The 21,750-nt window shown below is 42.8% G+C and overlaps 1 protein-coding gene across 1 annotated transcript in view; it reads left to right on the forward strand.

The window, feature by feature from the left end:
• The window catches only part of LOC128357372 (membrane-associated guanylate kinase, WW and PDZ domain-containing protein 2), a 35,921-nt gene extending 16,158 nt beyond the window's left edge, over positions 1-19,763 (forward strand). Inside the window, exons 4-19 of the mRNA XM_053317709.1 lie at positions 3,363-3,482; positions 5,172-5,336; positions 6,880-7,072; positions 7,413-7,483; positions 8,543-8,704; positions 9,492-10,020; positions 10,500-11,055; positions 11,511-11,574; positions 11,659-12,071; positions 14,286-14,349; positions 16,715-16,915; positions 16,998-17,074; positions 17,226-17,372; positions 18,663-18,801; positions 19,208-19,311; positions 19,695-19,763. Of these exons, the coding sequence (XP_053173684.1) occupies positions 3,363-3,482; positions 5,172-5,336; positions 6,880-7,072; positions 7,413-7,483; positions 8,543-8,704; positions 9,492-10,020; positions 10,500-11,055; positions 11,511-11,574; positions 11,659-12,071; positions 14,286-14,349; positions 16,715-16,915; positions 16,998-17,074; positions 17,226-17,372; positions 18,663-18,801; positions 19,208-19,311; positions 19,695-19,763 (3,074 nt within the window). The remainder of the gene's footprint in view (positions 1-3,362; positions 3,483-5,171; positions 5,337-6,879; positions 7,073-7,412; positions 7,484-8,542; positions 8,705-9,491; positions 10,021-10,499; positions 11,056-11,510; positions 11,575-11,658; positions 12,072-14,285; positions 14,350-16,714; positions 16,916-16,997; positions 17,075-17,225; positions 17,373-18,662; positions 18,802-19,207; positions 19,312-19,694) is intronic.
• The last annotated feature ends 1,987 nt before the right edge of the window (positions 19,764-21,750 follow it).

Genomic DNA, 21,750 nt, shown 5'->3' on the forward strand with positions numbered 1-21,750 from the left:
TTGATGTAGCAGGGGCTTGAAGCTGAGGAGATTTCATCACTGGCTCATTGTGGCCCCCTTCAGGACCATATGTATGTTCCTCCTGTGTCAGGAGACTTCTTGATGTAGTTTATTATTTTGTTGATTATTAAAACTTAATTGCATAATGTAAAGATTAATCAGCTTCAGAAGTTCAGGGATTATTCTTTTTCTTTTTCTTTTTTACTCTAAGGAAGCATAGAAAGTATGACGAAGCTTCAGAGTTGACTTGGATTTTTTTTTTTTTTTGTCATTTAGATGCTATTTCTTCTTCTGACACCATGTAGTACACCAGTGCTATTTAGAGAGTATCTTAATCCTTGAATCCTTTTGATGAGACAATGTGCTCTGATGTTGGAGCTGGCTCTGATGCAGGTAATATCAATACAAAAGCCCAGTCAGGAGGACAGTGCATAAAAATGGAAATGAATGACAGAATTAAGTAAATGCCGACTACTGTATCAATAATCTAGAGGGGGAATTAAATTAAAAGCAAATGTCTATCAGTGCCAAAATGGAGGAGGGGCTGACTGCAGTCTAATGGCTCTGTTGCTCATACTGAGACAGACAGGATGTGTACTGTTTGAGGTGTAAACGTCTAGATAGACAACGCAGTTACTGTATGTTCAGTGAGTACTTTTCTAGTCTAGACACGTTAATAAAAAAATCAAATCAAAATCTAGACTATTTTATATAATAAAGTTTTTTTTTTAAATCTAATAAAGCTATTTCATGACTATGACAAAAGGGTAGCTTTACCCTTTTCGTCTCTTAATTCATACCAATTTCTTCTGTGTGCAGGGCTTGCAGACCTCACATTACCCTCCTGAACTTTCCCATCCATATTTCTATAATCACAGTAACCATTTGAACATGTGCCCTTGGAGGATTCAGAGCCAATGTCATGGTTTCAAGGCTGGCTGTGTCTCCTTCTCCTCCATAAAAGACTTTTCTAATTGTCTTCAGAGTGAGTCAGAGATAAGAAACCTCATCATTTAGTTATTCTAATATGCTTGCTACAGTGTTGTCAGGCAGACCATCTGTGGCCTTTTCAACTGTGGCATTCATTGTTAGCTATTTGTGTGCAATGATCTTGACAGACAGCTCTCTCTGGGTGTTGATACAGAGGCCTGTGTAATTACCTCTTCAATCCCTATCTCACCCCTGTCCCTGGGGATCCGTGTGTGGCGCCTACAGGGACAGGCAAGGAAGAAGAAGAAGATGTCAATAATCCATCTTGTCCCCCCGCTGACATGTCATATATATCTCCGAGGAGGGTGCATAGATATTGAATCCCTGCCTCACACCATATCAGCCGGAGAGATACTGCGTGTCCTGAGTGGAGGAGAAGAATAATTCACATGTCACATGTCATCAGGATATTTGCAATCAGATCTTTAATTAGACACAGAGACGTCTTATTTCCTTTAACCGCACAAGTACATGTGGATTTGACTAGTTGGTTTTTCCCATTTTTGGAGACCAGAGGTGCAAGTACAACCCTATAGGGCAGTCACAGTTTGGCACAAGCTGGAAAAGAGGCTGGATAGAATGAAGACATTATTAGATACAGTGTCAGCATGGGGTTTGGGGTGAGCTGTAATGATAGTCAATCACATCAGCGCTTTTCATCTCCTTTAAAAGCAGCAGACAGTTTCTTAATAAGCCAGGAAGAGAGGGCCTCTCTGAAGAAAACTGTCCTTCTCAGGGAAGCATAGAGCACATGGCACAACATGGGAAAAACTCAACTAGAACTAAAACAATCAGACGATCAGTTGATTAGTTTAATGCAAATATGATCATTTTCAATATTTTCTCACATTTCTTAGGCTAAATGATTAATTTATAATGAAAATAATTAATAGTTTCAGCCCTTAACATAAATGTATTTTGTTGTTTTTGATAGGTCTGTGTATTGCCTAAACCTGTACCTTTGTAAGCTATGAAATGTAGCTTTTGAGTTTACTGTGATTAAAAAGTAGTCAAAACAAGTTAGCCCTTCTGTTAGCTCAACTACAATGTCATTACAACTGTCGCTACAGTTCCTTGCTTCTCTGCTGGTAATCATATTAGAAGGTGGTGGGTCGTTGCCTGTGACTGATCGGGACACGTACAGTAAACACACTTGGTGCTACAGGAAGAAGAGGTCAGGCTGATGCAGAGGCTCTCTTTAATGTTAATGTCAGTCTAGTCCTTGTGTGAGTTGGCTGTTCATGTGGGGTTTTTTATGTGTGCGTGTGTGTGTGTGTGTGTGTGTGTGTGTGTGTGTGTGTGTGTGTGTGTGTGTGTATGCTCTGTTCAGTCCTGCATGTGTCATTGTGGCTGGGAGAGCTGCTCCCAGGACAGCAGTGCATTAATCATGGGTTTTATAGGGTAGCTGGGTGTGACTCCCTCCTGCCGACCCCACACTGACATCACATGTGGTCCTCCAGGAGAAGCGCAGAGATTTGTCCTTAGTTGAGGCTTGGTATGATTTTGTCTTTGGAGAGGAATTACTTGCCTCAATGTCAGAAGATGTGCATCGTAGCTCAACTTGTGAATTAAACATTTCCTACCAGATTTAACTTAATGAGTAACATAAAATGTGATATATTACGCACCACATGTCTGTACATATATTTACTGATTAGGTGATCTTGGTCAAAACAAAGCGAGCATTTAGACTTATCTCAATGATCCTGTAGTGATGTGAGTGTTTTCCTGCTGTGGTTTGGACTCTTTCTTCCAGGCAAAGGTCACTGTGAATCAATTATGATGACAGATCATTGATCATCTGAGTGCTCCATCTTTGCCATGGTGATAGAAAGACTTTAAGACTTTCACAGTGCCTCATTAATGTTTAATTCTGTTCTTATTGATCTGTTCATAATAAAGAGGCCCTGGTAAATGTCTACCGTCGTCATAGTGCTCTTCAAGCCAAAGGGCACGTTTTGGTTTGTGTGTGGATGCTCTGTTGCCTTTAGACTGATTGTACAATGCTGTAATTAAAGAGGTCACTAGTGATTGTTATTGTTCATTAATGCTGTAATTAAATTAGATCAGTACTTTTAAAATGGTTTATAACTGCACTTACAGCCAATATAAAGCTATTTTTGTTGGAGTATGTCTGTATAATTTGCCAAACTAATGTAATGCTGGGACTATTTATAGCTTGCTGAATTGCTATTTTGTTTAAACACTGAAGTCAGTGAGACAGCTAATGATGATTCATCATCACAACCAGATCCAGATGAGAGGAAAAGCTCTTGATTAATTGACATATCATCCACATTAGAGGTAGCAGCATTTCTGGACTCATAGCTCTGATTTATGACACTATATTTTCTCCTGTCTTCCTCTCCCAGGTACAACCAGACAGCCCAGAGATGGGGAAATCTCAGGAGTAGACTACAATTTTGTCTCCATTGAGGAGTTCTTCTCTTTGGAGGAGTCAGGAGCGCTGCTTGAAAGTGGAAAGTTCAAAGGTGAGGCTGAATTAGCTGAACATTGCCCAGGAAAACTGACTGCGTGGTGATTCATTATGTAGTGCAGAGTGTACAGTTTATCCAAATGCTTTTAATTATAACACACTCTGTGCATTTTCTTTTCTTGATTACTTGTGCTCTGAATTTTCTGTATTTAATTACTTGAACATTATATAAACACCATTTAATTGAATTATTAGTTACAACTGAATGCACCAAGCTACAATTATACATTGTTCTAAATGATAATTATTATAGTTGCATTTTTATAGTAATTCATAGTCAATTCAGTTGAAGTACAATCTTTGTGTTGTATATAAAAGAAAATAGCTCTACATTTTGGGAAATACATTTACTTACTTTCTTGCTCAATATTAGATGTCTGTCTGTTAAATATGTTACTGGAACCAAGAAACTATCAGCTTAGCTTAGCATAAAGACTGGAAACAGAATAAACAGCTAGTGTAGCTGTCTAAATGTAGTTCAGATGGGAACCTCAAGGTGACGACAAGGCTTCAGGAAAACTTCAGCACATAAACATCTGTGAAACCACAACTTGCAGTTGATTTACTCATGCTTTTTTTTTTACAAACAAACAAGATATAGAGTGTCAATATCTGAACTTTAGAGGTGCTGGTACTAGTCAGACTGTTTTGCCTTTGGACAGAGCCAGTCTTCATACTATGCTAAGCTAAACAGCTGCTGGCTGAAGCCTCATTGATAGCACACAATGAGTTGAATTGATTATCTCATCTAATTCTCAGCAAGAAAGGTATACCTTTATTTTAACAATTATTAATCTATTCCTCTTCTTTTTCATATACTCCATGTGTCCCTTACCAATGTATTGACAGTTTTGGTTTGTGATGAATGAGGCTTCCATAGCTAATAATAGGAGGACAGTCTGCAGGAAAGCTATCTCTTATGCATATTAATGCCATCGTGTGTTTCTCAACTCATATGTACCTCACAGAATCCTCCCCACGTAAGGGTCAGAGTGCTGCCACTGATTAAAAAGCCTCCATACATTAGCATCCATAATTTATAAGAGATTAATGGGAGCAATAAATGTCATCCTCACCTGCCTTACATGTGACATTGACAGACACATTGCTACAGCAAAGCAATCAGGAGTATCTGCAGCTTTGTGCGTGCAGTAGCCTGCAGAAACCGCAGTAAATGGTGACGGCTGGTGACCTTGTTGTTGAGTTCAGTAATCTAATGTTTCCCCTGAACCCATTTGGATCTCCACGAGCCAAATGTACGGGTGGGGGTAATTTCATTTCTTTTTTAGCAGCTGTAGCAGATGGCTGGGATTGGAAATATAAAACGTATACAGCAGATGACCTCAGGGGACACATAATGCACATGTACATATAGATATTTAGTATGTGAGCATAATGTCATCGACCTGCTTTGTTACTGAATATCTGAATATAAAATATTTACCTCATGAACTCATATAAGATTGGACCTCAGTAAGATGTTAATGCAGACTGGCTGCTGTTACTGACCGTCTTTAGATTTATGTCACTGACTTTTACACACAGAATTTCCATTTCAGTAATGGTATCAGTTATGACACCTGTTTCAAGTATATGTGCACTTTTTATTTTGCAGTTTTTATATACTCATTGCAATTCAGTTTCTCAAGGCGACACGTCTTTCCCCTGTCCTTCTCTGTCTCAGGGAATTACTACGGCACACCTCGGCCCGTTCACATCAGTGCAGAGAGCCCCCCCATAACCTATCAGGAACATCGAAACCTGCTCAGAAACTTCCGCACACGCAGCAAATCGCTCAGCAACCTGGAGAAGGCTGCAGAAGACGGAGAGAACAGCGAGGATGACTCAGGTCTGTCAGGCAAGTGTCACTAAACTTGGTCTGCTTGAAAAAAACTAACTATCGGGAGGTCGAGTCTGGTTCTGTTGCATTTAGTCAGCTGTTTAAATCACACAAATATCCTGCTGTATATGTGTTTTCAACCAATTAACCATATAAATGAGTCAATCAATACAAACAATGTTGATTTCTTACCGTGGAGCTAACACACAAACAATTTTGGTTGGTTTGGATGTTTAATTCAAATAGCAACAATCCTTCTCCAGAATGACTGACTCTACCTTTAAGTGGGGTTTCACATAGTTATTCAGGGTTTTTTTTATAGTTCAAGATGCAAAGATTAATCACCATTAAAAAACACCTATTGGTTTTGCTCTGTGCAGTACCCAACAGTTAAATACTGCATTGCCCCCTATCTATAGCTTCAGTTGCTGATACCCAAATTAATCAATCATTAGCACGATTAGTATGCTCAAAACTCTCAGTGGGCCTGTGGCCTCATCGATCGCTGGATCACCTCCAAAGGAAGGTCGGGCTGCCTTCATGGCAAGCAGGCAAGGAGGTGGGCACATAGGCGAGTACGTCACAAGGAAGGTAGGGAAAAAAGACCTCATGTAATACGGAAGCAGAAAGTGTCATGAATTAAACTCTCGAATAGCCAACACACGTTCAATATAGATGTTTTATCTTTGATGTGATGGATGACTCGTTGTACCAGACATTGTTTATTATGTTAAACAGATGGCCTAAAAAAGCCCATTAATCACTTCATCCATGCAGGTATGAAGGCAGTTTTAGGCAGTGAACGAATGATGGTAATAAGAAAGTAGAACAGAAGAGCTGAACAGAAGGCAGGTATGAGATTAGTGTAAGGGAGCAAAGCATTGGCATAGGGTGGTGGCAGAGGAGGCAGGTAAGAGGGTTGTGTGTTAGAAAGGGCGGAGGCAGGGAGCCAGAATGGTACAAGAGATAAGAGAGAGGCAGGCAGAGTGGGAGGTGAGAAATGCAGGCAGGCAGAGATCCAGATAGTTAGATACGTGCTCCAAACAGGCAGGTAGGGCAGCAGGCAGCAGTGACTGGGGAAGTGAATTCAGGAAACAGGCAGGATGGAGTTTGAGAGTGCCATCCAACACCCTGACCTCTGCTGAGTCATCTTCTGAAGTGATACTGTGTGGGTGGACCGGCTCGGCAGCACTTGTCGTGTGCAGCAGGACTCAGGATGCCCCATGTTATGTCCAATGCCTCTCAGATCCACGCTGGAGCTCACAGCTGAAGGACAGCTACAAGGACAGCTAGGCAGAAAAATATGCTTATTTTTCTTCCGCTTGTAGTATGGCATGCATGGTCACACACTCTGCCTCCTTAGAGGGAGGACAAAGCTGACTGAGATGCTGACCTCAGGTGTTTTTGCCTGACAACCCCTGATGGAATTGCCAACATCAGGTCATTAGAGCTTTTTTCAGATTATAGGAGAAACCTTTTAACTCGCTGCATGTGTTAAATAATATATCACCTTTCTCATCTTTAACGCTCCTTCGTGCCACTGTCATTACAGGAGGCTCTGCAGGTGTCAGCGGCAGCATCCATCCCAGCTACCGGTCCCCGGGTCGCCCCAGGGCATTCAGTGGAGGGGATGGACGCTCCATAGAGAACGGTGTAATTGGCAGTAGAGGTGGCGCTAGGGTGAGAGGTGTGATGCCTGATCACTGGGAGCAGGCCTACAGTGACACAGAGTCTCAATACATAGAGTGAGTTTCTAAATGTTCTTTGAGAATCTTTTTTGCAAAGAAAATATCAATATCACTATCTTGCTGACAGTTAGCAGAGAAGAATAAGACCAGTGTTAATGTGAGAGTGGCATTAATCTTCTCACCTAATTCTTGATAAGAAAGCTAATATGTGTATATCCTGAGACTATTCCTGTGCTCTTAAAAGAGCTGCATTGCACAATTATCGTGACTCTGTTTTGGCAGACAGGCTCATCTCTGTTCTTAGTGTAAAAATTCCAGTGCTGTCTCAATTTATCCAATGCTATTATGTCTCTGAGAAGGGCGCCTTTTCTTTTGCTTTCTCTTTTGTCTCTTCAAGTCACAACCCAAAAAGAACCAGCTGGCAGAGTCCTCGAGCTTCAAGCAGGGAGACTGTCTACAAAAATGAATGTGAGCCTCTTTGTTTCGTTTATTTCCCGTCTCTTTCTGAATGTAATTATTAGGGCACCGGTGACACATTTAACCCATTGAACAGACTAAATGACACTACATATTTGTCAAGAACGGAAATAACAGGCACAGCCGGCTTGTTAGAGTCAAATGAGATGGAATGAGCTTTTAGCTGAACGGAGACGAGTAAGTGATTAAGGCCTAAAGCTCGGAGCTGCTGGCAAAGAGCCAGACTCACTGCTGAGGCTGGCAGGGTCGACACATGGATGGCATGTGCACAGCAACTTAATTTCATAATTTGGTCACATGATTTGATGTTAAAAGAACAAGAACATAATCTAGTTGTTGATGTTTGTCAGGCATGGCTGATTTAAACTGTAAGAAACTCATCTGTAAAAATGCTGTGACTCTAGTTCAGCTCAGTAAGCTGCAGTACACTCCTCTGGCCAGCAGAAGGTGATATAATCTCCATCATAGTTAGAGTTACCTGCATGTGAGAGGATTGCTGTAAAATATGGTACAAATGCTATCTGTAATCCAAACTGACACTGTCATAATGTGCTAGTGCAGACGAGATTTATGCATCTCATTCACGGTTAAAATAAGAAGACACATTTGAGGGAAAGGAAAATGTTCAAGATTCAAGAGATTCAGAATATGAGTGAATATGACGTGTGTTATAAAATGGATTATTTTGCTGATTTTAAGGAGGTAGTCTGTAATGTAGTCAGCTCTTAATGCAGTCTTTCCACTAAATGCTTTGGTTTGTGTGCATGTCTATTTATTTATAAGTACTTTTGTTAAGTGCCATCTGGCGATTGGTTTGCTGTGTTCTGACTTTCACTCTCTCACTCCTAAAACCCTTCAGTTCGAACCATTTAGTCGTATAAACGTACAGGGCTTAAACATTTTTACTCCTGTCTTTCTCGGATGCTGTTCTGGAAGGTTTTTTTCCCCCCATCCTTGCTGATTTGAAGACTTTTATGACTTTTCCTTCGGAGCTAAGCATCTTCATTATCTTGTCCTCACTCTGTTTCATTATATTTTGGTGACTTTCAGGGTTCACAGACCAGCCTGAAGACCTCAGGGGTTTCCCTCTGAACACACATTTGACCAAGGGCTCCAGAGGGTTTGGATTCAATATTGTGGGGGGCAGCAGGCCAAGAGAGTTCCTCCAGGTGTACAGTGTGACTGCAAGCGGACCCTCGGCACTCAAGACAGGTACAAATATATGGAACAGGGGGGGATTACTGTATAGGAAAGCCAACTTAAATGTGTCGCTTTGTAATACATTAGATGAATTTTGAAGAACACTGAAACAAGATATCCACTGAAGAGAGGAAGGGACATATTCTTACATACACAGACGCATTATTTAGCAGTATGTTATTTTAAATATAACAAGCTTTAACTGTGGTTTGTGAAATCTTGCAAAATGTTGAAGCAGGGAATATTTTTATTATCAGCGGTGTGTTTAAAAGGGCTATCTTTCTACTTCTCTGCCTCCACTCTTTGGGATTACACTTTTCTGATCTCCTGCAGCAAGTGTATATCACAATCAGTCTTTAATCCTCAGGACCAGCGCATCATAATCTTGCTATCATAGCACACGCATATGCAGTGCTACACATCCAGTCCACAAACATATACACACACGCACAGAAAATGCCAATGCAGATATTACCACTCCAGGAAGCCAGAGCACAGGCTGTCTCTGCAGGGACTGATCTAGTTCATATCTGTTAATAGGCTGGTTTAGAGGGATTAGTTGCTTGGATTAGTCCACACCCACACAAAACAACAGACAGCGTTTCATTTGCAAACTACACTGATCTGCACACTCAAACATATGAAAATGTTCAAAAAAGTTAAAACCATAATGCATAAAAGCATCTTTTCAGAGTAACCTACATCACCTACAGGAACAAAGGTGTGTCCGTTTGTGCTACCGATACTATATTAAATGTATTGTTTCTTTACACATCTGTATTTCTTTGTGCTTTGCCAGCGGACATCCTGGTGTACATCAATGACGCCTGTGTGTTAGGAGTGTCTCACAAAGAGGTGGTCGAGATGCTTAAGTCAGTGCCTGTGGGCCACAGTGTGGATGTAGAGGTTAGAAGAGGGTATCCAATGCTTTACAACCCCGACGGTTGTCCCAAGCAGCCTGCGCCAAGGCTACTGGACAGCGGGGAGCCCATCCTACCACCCACCACCTCCCAGCCTCAGCCTCTTCACCAGCTACCTCGCCTCCCAACACCGACTCCCCAGACCCAGCACTTTAACTTTAACGGGGTCTACAATGACGGGAGCTACATGGAGCCAGGAGTGACTTTAGATACTAACGGAAATGCCACGTCTTTTGCTACCAGACAGCCATACTCCTACAGGCGCTCCAGTATGAGCAACACTGCCTCCTCCTCCTCCCCTGCACGTCCGCCTCGCTCCCTGAGAAGTTTAGCCAGGCTGCAGTCGCTCGACCCGACATTGGCCAGCCAGAGTGACAGCGAAGTTGTTTCTGCCATCGGTTCACACAGGTAACACCTGCACATGTGGCACAAAGGAGGTTCTACATAGACTAGTGCCTGCAGAGATTGTGTTTAAATACTGATCTCTCTTAGATCCAGAGCTGTAGAACATTTAAGATTTTTAAGATTAACTTTGATATTATCCTCCAGGGAAATTGGTTTGTAGTGTGTGAACAAAATGTAACATTCACAACAAAAACATACAAACTAAGAAAGAAAGAGAATTCAAGACATAGTTAGACATACATTCTCTGTAAAAGTATTTTTAGCTCTGAGATTCACATTAAACTCAATGAGAAATTAGATTTAACTCAATAATGACAGAGAGATTTTAGTGAGGTAGCACATTTTCATCAGTTATTTGTGAGAAAGTGCATTTTGTATACATGTGCAACAGGCAAAGCACCTGGGCCATTTATTATTTAACATTTTAACATGAAAATATGTGTTTACTATTGATTTCAACTCCCCCTCTTCCACCTCATCAGGGCTTCAATGATCCGTAATCACAACAATAACTCCCTCTCCACACCCCCTCATCCGTTACGTTATGGAACGTCCAAGTCATCTGAGAGCGACCTGTCCACTTGCACCCTGTCGGGGTCTCGACTGCCCCTGCCTCAGTCCCCGCGAAGGCCCTCATCTTCCCCTGGTGGTCCCCGTAGCGCTCACTCCCACCTCTTCAGACCACAGACATCCCACCTCAGACCTCATCAGACACCTAACAGCCCCCACCACCGTGGCTTCAATGGTTTCCATGGCAACACCAGCCCCACTGCAAGTCCTAGCAGTGTATCCTCTCCTGGGGCCATAAGTGTGGGCAGTGGAGCTGGTGGTTTCAGCGGCGGGGAGCTGGTGCCAGTGGCCTTGGCTCAGTGTGAAGGCGACAGAGGTCTCGGCTTCAGCGTGACGGCCGGCGGTCCGGGAGGCAGCATGACAATAGTGAAAAGAGTCTGGGACAGGAGGCAGTGCAACTCCCTGCAGCCAGGGGATGCTGTTGTCAAAATCAATGGAGCTGATATCCAGAGTCTCAGTTTTGCACAGGTAACAAAGGGGCCAAACAGGAAGGAAAGAATGGGAAGAAATGCAAACTAAACAAAATTTGTAGATAATGAGTTCAAACAGTGGTTCTTAACTTTTGATTGTGAGAGCTTAATTTAAACCCCTTATCACAGGGTGCATGAGTTTTAAGCAGCAGAGTTTCCCCTCAGACTGATGCATATAATATATTTTTAGGGGCCCTGAAGAGGTAAAACTACAGCCCTCATTTTACAAGAAATGAAACATTTGTGAAAAGTCTGAAAAATGAATATAATTATGTATAAAACAATAGAGGTATTTTTTCTTATGTCCTACAGAAATAATCTTGTGACACTACATTCCCACTGGGACCTGCCAGCTTTAAGTTAGCTTGAGAAATGGGCATCTGATCATGTAAATGTGTGAAATGTAATCTTAACTATTTCACATTTAGCTACAACATACTTGTGTGTTCACAGGTACAAACTGTTCTCCAAGAGCACACCAAACAGGGAGAAGTCGTCTTGTTGGTTTACAGAGGAGGTAAATGTTTTTTTTATATGTTGTAGATTTTTATTAAATGACAAACAAATTTATTTACGGTTATTTTCTTTCCCTCTTTATCAGGCGTCTATCACTCAACCATCTCCCCCGGCTCTATTCGGAGACTCCCCCCTCCTCTACTCCGCCCTCCTCCCCCACCTATTGGCTCAGACAACTCCTCCATCCTCCCAGAGTTATTACCTCTGCCCCGTACTTCCATGAGCACCCCTCCGTCCCCTGTTCCGACGCGTTCCTCGCTGATCCAGAGCACCAGTTTCTTGGAGTCGATTCCAGTGACCCTAACCATGGAGCCCAAAGACTGGATCAACACAGGCCTGGAGGACGACGCGGGTGGTGTCGCAGAGCCTGATTCGGGTCTGGAAAGGCAGAGTGGTGAACAAACTCGGCCGTTCCGAGGGTTTGAAGTGGAGCTGAGGAGAAAGCCAGGAGAGGGGTTTGGGTTCGTCATTGCCTCTCAGGATGTGGAGAATGGCAAAGGTGAGAGTCAAACACCTGTAGTCAAACCATTTTGTGTTTCAAGTTAAATGCTTTAATTATATCAGATGTTTTGGTCTGTGAAACATTACTTTTTCATCATGACTGGACAGACATTACACAGCTTTAGTTTTGATTTGTCTGGCCCAGTAGAACCATTTGGTTATCTGCCCAGGGAAACAGGTTTCATTTGGATGCCCTTGTGAACAAAAGCACCATTAGGTAATTACAGATTAAAAAGTAGTCACCGTGGCCACGTGCCACCGGATGAGTCATGATGCATCATCGACCCTTTGCTTGTAAAGTGTTTTTTCCTCGGTTGATTTTATTTGCATTGTTGAAAGAAATCAGTTTTGGCATCCACTGTTGTTCTTGTGAACTGCACTTAAGCTGGCACAACATAATTACTCAAGTGTATATTTTCTGTCAATATTCAGTGAAAGCTAAAGGCAAGTGTGCCACTTTCATAACCATGAGTGATGTTTGGTTGTTGTTTTGGTGGCTACAATGAAGTCTGTTGGAATAATGGAACAAAATCAACAAAATTGCATACAGTATCATCCTAGGTCTCATCTCATCTCATCAATGTTTAACAGCATGTTGGAAGCCATCAGATTAACTAAGACCTGTTTTTTAAAGATTAGTATCAGCATCTTATTCAGAGGTGGCAAAACTACTCACATTCTGCACTTAAGTAAAAGTACAGATACTTGTGTAAGAAAAGACCCTGGTAAAAGTAGAAGTACTGATTCAACTCCTTTAATCAAGTAAAAAAGTACAGGCACTGAAATGTTCTGAATATTTACCATCAATGATACACAGTACCTCTCCTGATAACTTGAAAATGAAAAAGTTCTTGGCACACAAAATAGGATAGTTTTCCTCTGTTAACAACTTGCACAGAAAAAAAATCCCTGGACTAATTTAGGGCCGAGCATAACGTTAATGTTTTTTTAATCGTGTTAATCGCTCCTTACTGACTGCTGTTATAATCAACCTCTGTAAACTGTGCACAGTGCACAGCATGTGTCCATACGGTAGGAGAAAAAAGTAGGATATTCTCCAACATGATAAAGTCACAAATTTGCAAGAAAAATCGACGATATGAAATACAACAGACGTGCGAATCATAGAGGGCAACAAAAAACACCCCCGCAAAATGGAAAAGCTTAGTAGCCACTGGGATCAATATTCACCTGATGGTCTGACTTGTTAAAAGTTATGCACAGGTTTTATATGCGCTTGTGCTCTTTTTAATTCAATTTGTCCCCTGCAGCATGACCTTTTGTTGAAATTATCGCATAACTAGTGTCTGACTCTGTGATTCTCTATCTGCTTTGACTTGACAGGACATTGAGGCTTGTTTATGTTCCGTCTGGGAAGGGAACATATCCTGCCTTTATTAGCTTTTAGCGTTGGGCTTATGAATAGCAGGTTAACCGCAGCATCCTCATGATGTATTACCCCCCTCTCCCCGTCCCATACATGTCTTGTATTGGCTGCCCTCTGTTCTAGTTTGATGCAGTTCAATTAGCTTTATGGCCTGAGCGAGCGTACATTTATGTTTTCATGGTGAGATTAAGGTTGTAGGTGCACCTGTCTCTGCAGCACCTCCCCGAACCTCCGTCTCCATCGTGTCCTCGTTCTCCCCTTCATTTCACTCCTGTCACGTCACAGAAAGAGGTCCCCTCTTTGTCTCTCCATATCTCCCTTTTTCCTCATAATCATTTCCACCCTCTCATCAGTCTTGCTCTCCACTGCTCTTCTCTCACAAGAGACACTCTTCTCTTCCCCCTCTCTCCCTCTCCCTCTCCCTCTCCGTCTCTCTCTCTCTCTCTCTCTCTCTCTCTCTCTCTCTCACTCTCTCTCTCACATACACACACACACACACACCCCTTTACTCTGCAGTAAAAGCGTCCAGTCTGGTTTTTCAAAAGATTAAAACTCTCCCTCTCTCTCTATCTCTCCCTCCCTTCCTCTCTCCCTCTGCCTCCCACCTACCTCCCGCTCTCTCCATCGCTCTCTGAATGCTTAAGAGAAATGCTACACTGTACGTTTCCCTCGCAGAGGAGCAACAGAGGGGAAAATCCACAGAGAGACAGCAAACCTGTGTTTTAGCTTCCTGTTGGTCGTCACATGTGAATCTCAACACCTACAAGCTGCCTGACACGGAATTTAGGATTTTCATTTTATTTTTTTCATGCTTTTCTGCGCATGCTAATCAAAGAGCCATGCTGGAGAGACTGCAGTCCGCTTTGAAAACTGTGAAGGAGTCTAAACGTAATTATTTGCTCCACTTCTCGTTTCATGTTTACCAAAAAAAAGGAAAAAGGAAAAAAAAGATGGGGAGGGATTGGTGCAGTGTTTGTCATTTAGGTGTGTGCATGAGCTAGAGGTTTTAAATTCTGCGTTGCACTCTAAAGTTTGGTCAGTCAGGTGTGTTGACTGTGAAAGTTAGATCCACAGGCTCACGTGTTCAAGATTTTAGGTAGTTGATCAAACTGATGCTGAGATATGATGTAGTAGGTTACATATTTACAGTTATTCTGGCTGATTAAGGAGAATTTACAATGTTTTTAACTGAGTCCGGCTTAAAGAAGCAGACAACATGATGTAGTAATGGTGTGTGTGTATTACAGCCATCAGTGAGCCACATAGGCATCTAAATGAAGGGATTTAGCAGTGAGTTCTCTGCAGTGAGTTCAGCATGAACTGACCCACGCACACGCTCGCAAAGATCCTGCTAAAGATCAACAGTCCTCTCTCCCATCTCCGACATGTCGTAGGCATCTGCAGGCTGAGCTGCAGAGTGGGATTTTACTATGGTGGGGAGGGGGGCTGCTACCACTCCTGAGTGGTGATCAGTGCAGAGCGTCAGAGGCTGGATGGCTGCTGGGCATACCGCAGTGGGATTACTCTGGACAGGAGAACACAGAGAGCCAGAGGAAAAGACACTACAGTATAAAGCAGTCCATTTGGATGCATCTGTGTGTAGTCTGAGTGTGTTGTCTGTTTGTGTGCATGTGTGGCTTAGTACATCTGTTTCAATCCCTCTGCGTGTGATTCACTGTGTGTGTGTGTGTGTGTGTGTGTGTGTGTGTGTGTGTGTGACGTTGCACATGCGTGCGTGAGCATGGCTGTTGCATGTGTACTCATGTGTTTTGGCGACTGTTGACGTTTAGCTGATGTATTATGCATGATAAGAAGACTATTTGCAAAGCTGGCTTGGCTTTGATTTGACCTGATTGCCGTTTCTGCCTGGGTCACCCAGATTAGGCCCAGATTGGAGATGGGCTTTAAATTATAGGCTGTACCTTTTAACTGGATCATCATTCCAATGTGACTGACATACACTTCATCTCATATGGCATATTCCTACCCTGCCAATTTCAAGTTTAATCAGTTAACAAGCATTTCATGGCACCCTTCAAAATGCTATTTTTGTCCTGGGATGTAGACAGAAGAGGGGGCTATAGTATATACCTTAGCTGAAAGAGAATCTCAAAATGTTTATGCTGTCTGTTGGGTTACATAAGGGCACTGGCAAGACTCTAGAGGGGCCAGCTGTCACCAGAGCACAGCATACTCTCACACGGGGGTCAACAAAAGTGTAATACGGAGCTTACTAAGATACAGAAAGAAGAACAGAAGATAGAATTAGACAGTCCGGCTAAAAACTGTAAGAAGCTTTTTAGTTGGTCTAGGAGATTAATGGAGGCAAATTTATTTTAAGGCAGCTCAATATTTTTCTCATAAACCTTTGACACTAACTAGAGCTAAGCCTCATTCTGAACCATCTTTTCATAAAGACGATAAGACAAATCCAGTTTGTGATGCTAATTGTCCCTCCTCACACTGTGGTTTATATCTTCTTTTCAGTTCAGAACTCGAATTGAATCTTGCAGATTATGTTTGACCTCATCTACGCACTCCTGTGGATCATAGCACAATAGTAGTGATATGTGGTGTGTTTTTGGGTTTGAGCAGTGCAGGAGTCTGGGAGAAGATGGGCACACAGAGGAGAAAAATATTTTGTGGTGCCAGCAAGTATTGCAGTGTGTGTTTATGTGTGTTTTGTATGCCTGTGGCATACTAATGCAGACAGTTTGGTGATCTTAGAAGAATCACTGATGCTGTATAAACTGAAGTGAAGATATCTAAAGCCTGCTGTTATGAGCAGTTTGACAGATTCAGGGTATAAAAATATTGCTGCAATGCTTGTGTTCCCTGACAGTTTGTTCTTGAGGAGAGAGACAAATTACTGGACAGCAAAAAGCCTTTCCTGATGTGTCAGCGGATGGAGGGATAGCTTGATAGATGGGAAGATGAAGGTGAAGAGGAGAGTGTTTCAAGGAGACACTGGGGGAAGTGTAAAGAAAGGCTTCTGTGGGAAGTAATTTATAATTTAAACCCTGCCAAAATGATCCAAAGCTTAATTACAGCTTGTTTTAGGAATTCTGGCACAGACACTGGTGAAATAAATCTTTCTACTTTTAAATTTATTTGATCCCACTTATGACTCGCTGCCTTCAGTTAAAAGGAAAGTTTGAGGGATGAATAGAGTTTCGTGTTCCAACTGAAAACTCAAGCAACAAGTCAGTTAAAGTAGATGTAACTATTGGATGTCTTTTTGTCCTCTCTTCAGCTGCTTCTCTTCTCCCTCATCGATTTGTGACTGTCCGTCGAGGCAGCCCAGCGGCCAAGAGCGGTCAGATCCGCCCTGGAGATCGATTAGAGGCAGTAGAAGGGCGCTCAGTGGTGACACTGCCTCATCGGGAGCTTGCTCAGATCCTTCGCCGAGCGGGAAATACTTTACGCCTCACTATCATCCCCCGTCCAAGCACCTGTAAGCTCAAGCACCCAGTAAACCCACACATAAACACTCTTAATTCTTCTTCTTAACTAACGTTTACTTTGACCTCTTACAGACTCTTCAAGCCTTTCAGAATCCACTGAGTATGACCCCGCTCACAGAAGCAGAAAGGGTCAGAGGTCACGTCCAAAGGTAAGGACAGCACCATAACTTAACATAGCATCCTCTCTGCTCCTCTAATCATGATTCTGCTTTAGCTCATCTTATCCACTGCCAGTGTTTGATATTTCCTGTAGTGATGATTTTGTGTGCAACCCTTTCACACTCTGTCCTCATATTCCAGCGTGACTCCAGGTATTACAGCGTCGACCTGGATCGTGGCCCCTCAGGCTTCGGCTTCAGCCTCCGAGGGGGCAGTGAATACAACATGGGCCTCTACGTCTTGGCACTGATGGAGGGAGGGCCAGCCTCACGAAGCCAAAGAATGCAGGTGCGTCAGATTAGTGTCTGTATTTTACAATATGTACAATAATACCTAATTGGCAAGTGAGAATGTTAGAAAACCGCTTTCACTCTAAAATATTTGTATTTATTTCCCTCTTCTCTATATTTGATTGTTGCTACTGTATATTAGCATGTGCAGTTGTGCATTGCTTAAACTTTTCACAGCACTACTTTCAACACACATTTGTAATCAGTGTTGATAAAATAACAAAGTGCTTGTATTAACATGCCATATGTTTGCAAGTACAAAAAGCATATCCTGCATTCTGTCCTGTTACCCTAAAAATGTGTTGGGAAATCAGATTATATTTTTTAAGCTAAATTTCTGAGGGTCAAAGCAAAAAAACTTGAAAGCCCTGAAAATTTGGTTTCAAATCTGTCTCATAACATCAAATATTCATGAATAAATGAGCAACAGTTTTAGCGTTACAAGTGTTAAAGAAGGGAATCTCTGCACACCTGAGTAGTGGCAGGTGCAGAGGAGGAAAGTGCAATCAAAAAATGAATAAAAGCTCCTGCACACTGTCTCGCTCACTGCTGTTTGTTTTATTAAGATGCTGCAATGTTTCGGCCTATCCGACCTTCATCAGGCACAGTGTTGAAAATTAGCATCCTTAGTATTATTCATTATAAGTTTAACATTCAAAGAGTTTACCTATCTGCTTCCACAGAGCTGCGTGGGCACATTTTGATTCATATATTGCTGAATTCTAATTGGTGCACAGAAGCACCGAACACCCACTTCAAAGCAGTGAGATGATAACAGACAAAAACAAAAATACAGAAACCTCTCATTTAAAATATTTGCAGTATGAAAATCATTTGTTTTGTTCCAGGATTTTGGGAAACTGCTTAAACTGAAGCAGGTGTTCTTGTGACAATTATGGAAAACTTGAACGCTATCTAGCTATAATAATAATGAAAGCAATAACCAACCTGCCATTTAGTAATAAGAATACAGTCTATGTTTTTTGTATTCTTTCATTTCTTACACATCCTGACATGTCCCAGTAAGAAAACAAAGGTGTAAATAATGAAATTATTGAAAGCTGAATTACTATTTCGCTGCTTCAGTTTGTCATGGTACTGGTATTGTGCCTGCTGGCTCAGTGTCACATGAGAACAAAGCCGTCATTATTGCATTAGTAACACCTTTTTTATTCCCTTCAATGATAAGTCAAAATGTCTGCTGTAAAAAGGACCTATCTCAACTACTGGATGGATTACAATATTTGTGTTGGAAGTGGTTTTGTGATTGTGTGGTTTGCGGATGCAGGTGAGCGATCAGCTTGTGGAGATCAATGGAGACAGCACAGCAGGGATGACCCACAGCCAAGCGGTCGAGCAGATCCGCAGAGGAGGTCACCGAATCCACCTGGTGCTCAAGAGAGGAAATGGCTACGTGCCTGACTATGGTAAGACAGACAGAGAAGGAAGGTTTGGGAAAGATTTTAACACTATTTCTTATGAGGAAAAATATTAGCATGAAATATGTCAGATTTAAAACAGGGAAACTCTTCTGCATGTGATGCATTTGTCTTGGGTATGTAATCGCCTTTCTTCTGCTTTTTTCTGCGGGACTGATTCTAACTAAAATACCTTCTACCTTTTCACTTTCTTTTTTTCTTTTGGGACACTTTTTTTTCCCCTTCTAACCCATCCACATCTCCTTTTACTTATTTTACTTTCACTGTCCCTAACCCACATTTCCCCCTTTGCATTTTGGCCTGTCTTGTTTCCTCCTCCAAACATTTCTTTCCTTTCCACTCCTTCCTTTCTTTTCCTTTTTCTTTCTTTTCTTTCTTTCTTTCTCTCTCTCAGTGGAGCTCTCCAGTTTGTCTCTATGTATGACCAACTCCAAGCTAGGCGAGCCTTGCTTCTATGTCATTGGACGGACAGAGAATACGCGGTTGGTAATGGTTCCTGTTAGTTCTCCCATTTTCTGTCTCTCTACATTCCTCTCCTCAGTCACCACTGCTGTCTTCACTCGTAGTGGACAATACCTTACACCCTTTGTGTTAGACTTCCTCATTATAGGATCATCTGATCAACTAAAGGTGTTGAAACGTACTTGCAAAATTCAAATTTTGTAAGAGCACAGTATTGTTTATTAGTAATATACTGTATACTGAGAATACTGGTGCACCTTAACAAAACAAACAAAAACATACTTCCTGGATATCAGAGCTCTTTAATGACATATTACATAATGCTCTTTGCCATAGATTGTGGCTCTTCCTTTCTTTTACCTGCCTATTCAGTCTGTTTTGTCTTCTCTCCATCTCTCTCTCATTCAATTTATGTCCAGGCCGTGAGCACAGAATCACCTCCCCCTCCTTCCTGCATCACACCAAGGAGCAGGGTTTGGCTGCAGTAGAGTCCACCGGGCGGAGGGGGCACAGCTCCAAGCAGAAGAGGAGAAGCAGGTCCACAGATGGACGAGAGAAAGGGAGAGGAACGGGAAGAAGAAGGAGACGATGGGGCTCTGAGGGAGGAGGACGCTCGGATTTACAAAGTCCCACCTCTGAGCCTGTGGAAGACGAGGGAATGCAGAGAGGGAGATCGCGGGAGGCCAGCGAAAAGAGGAGGAGGAGAAAAAGAGAAACTCAGAGTTTACCCAGGGATGCCCTCAGGAATTATGATGACAGTGATGCAGAACGAGAGAAGGAGAGGGGAAGGAAGAAGGAAAAGGAGAGAGGGAGGAGTAGAAGCAGAGGAAAGAAAAGCAGGAGTGAGGAAAGGGTGAGGAGCAGGAGCAGTGAAAGGAAAAGCAGGAGCAAGGAAAGGATGAGGAGCAGGAGCAGTGAAAGGAAAAGCGGGAACGAGGAAAGGGTGAGGAGCAGGAGCAGTGGAAGGAAAAGCAGAAGCGAGGAGAGGGTGAGGAGTAGAAGCAGTAAAAGGAAAAGCAGGAGCAAGGAGAAGGTAAGAAGCAAAAGCAGTGAAAGGGAAAGCAAGAGCGAGGAGAAGGGGAAGAGCAGAAGCAGTAAAAGGAAAAGCAGGAGCAAGGAGAGGGCGAGGAGCAGAAGGAGAGGAAGGAAAAGCAGGAGCGAGACGCGGGGGAGGAGGGCAGAGGTTGAGGAACCTGAGCAAGAAGAAGAGCAGCCTGCTGTTGCTGTTGAGGAAAAAGTGGAAGAAAATGTGGAGGAGGTGGAGGAAAACGTGGATGAGGTGGAGGAAAACGTCGATGAGGTGGAGGAGGTGAAGGAAAATGTGGAGGAGGTGGAGGATGTAGTTGACGTAGAGAGAGAAGAAAGCGAAGAGGATCTTATCCTACCCATTCCTTATCCTAACAAAAGACTTCCCAGACCCAAACAACAAAACTGGGAGGCAGAGTATGATGAAAACTGGGACATGGCAGCAGAGTACAGGGAGCTGAAAGAGCTGGAGGGTGAAGGTGTGAGGAAGCAGGAGAGTTCATGGGATGGAAACAGAGAGACAGAGTTGAGCAAGAATCAGAGAAATGAGGATGATGATGATGATGATGATGATGCACAGAGCAGCAGGCATGTCGAGAGGCCTTTACCAGTCGTTGCTGCGATAGATCTGGTGTCACAGAGAAAGCCCTTCTCCTTCCTCACCTCCACACTGTCCGTAAACCAGCTGGGGGATGATGAGTCAGAGTCTGAAGGCAGCCAATCTGACGGCAGCGTGTCTGCTGCCAGTATCTCAGGCCTGTCTCTGGTCGCCACCGATACATATGGGCGCAGGGCCGTGGTGCTGCCAGGCCCCTGGCTCACACCCAGCCAGCAGAGGGTGGCTCAGGTCACGAAGGAGAACAGGAGCCCCGGGAGGCAGACAGGGCAGGGAGGAGGAAGAAGCGCTGTCTCTTGACTTGAGCAGGAATTAGAGCATGCAGCAGCTGAATAATGCTGTATCACATTCTGTCAGTTTCACACTGTTAGAGCTCGACTTGTTTTCTGCAGCTACCCACACTAACAGCACTCACGTTTCTTCTCTCAGTCACTTTGATATCTACAGTGTAGTATGAAGTCATATTCTTTGTGCCTTTTTACAGCTGACCTCTGGCTGATGTTTGTCAACATTAGAACTTGTAAATGGAAACACCAACATTTTAAATGTATGTCTACAACGCTGGCGAAACAACAGTGACATTGTGTTTTGTTTAAGTTGCACGTCTCGACGTTTGCAGCATCTGTGATAGATGTTTCCAGGACAACAAGGTATTTCAGACACATTGGTTTAAACGACTTTCTATCTCTCTCTCTCTCTCTCACATCTCTGCTTCTCTCTGGCTACTTCAGCAGAGTGTCATCTCCCAAGTACCCTCTACTGTACAGAGACTGCATCGACATTCACTTATACCTCATGAACATACTGAGCAATAATAATGCAACTTTAATTCT

The sequence above is a fragment of the Scomber japonicus genome, chromosome 4 (assembly GCF_027409825.1).
Source record: "Scomber japonicus isolate fScoJap1 chromosome 4, fScoJap1.pri, whole genome shotgun sequence".
Taxonomy (NCBI): domain Eukaryota; kingdom Metazoa; phylum Chordata; class Actinopteri; order Scombriformes; family Scombridae; genus Scomber; species Scomber japonicus.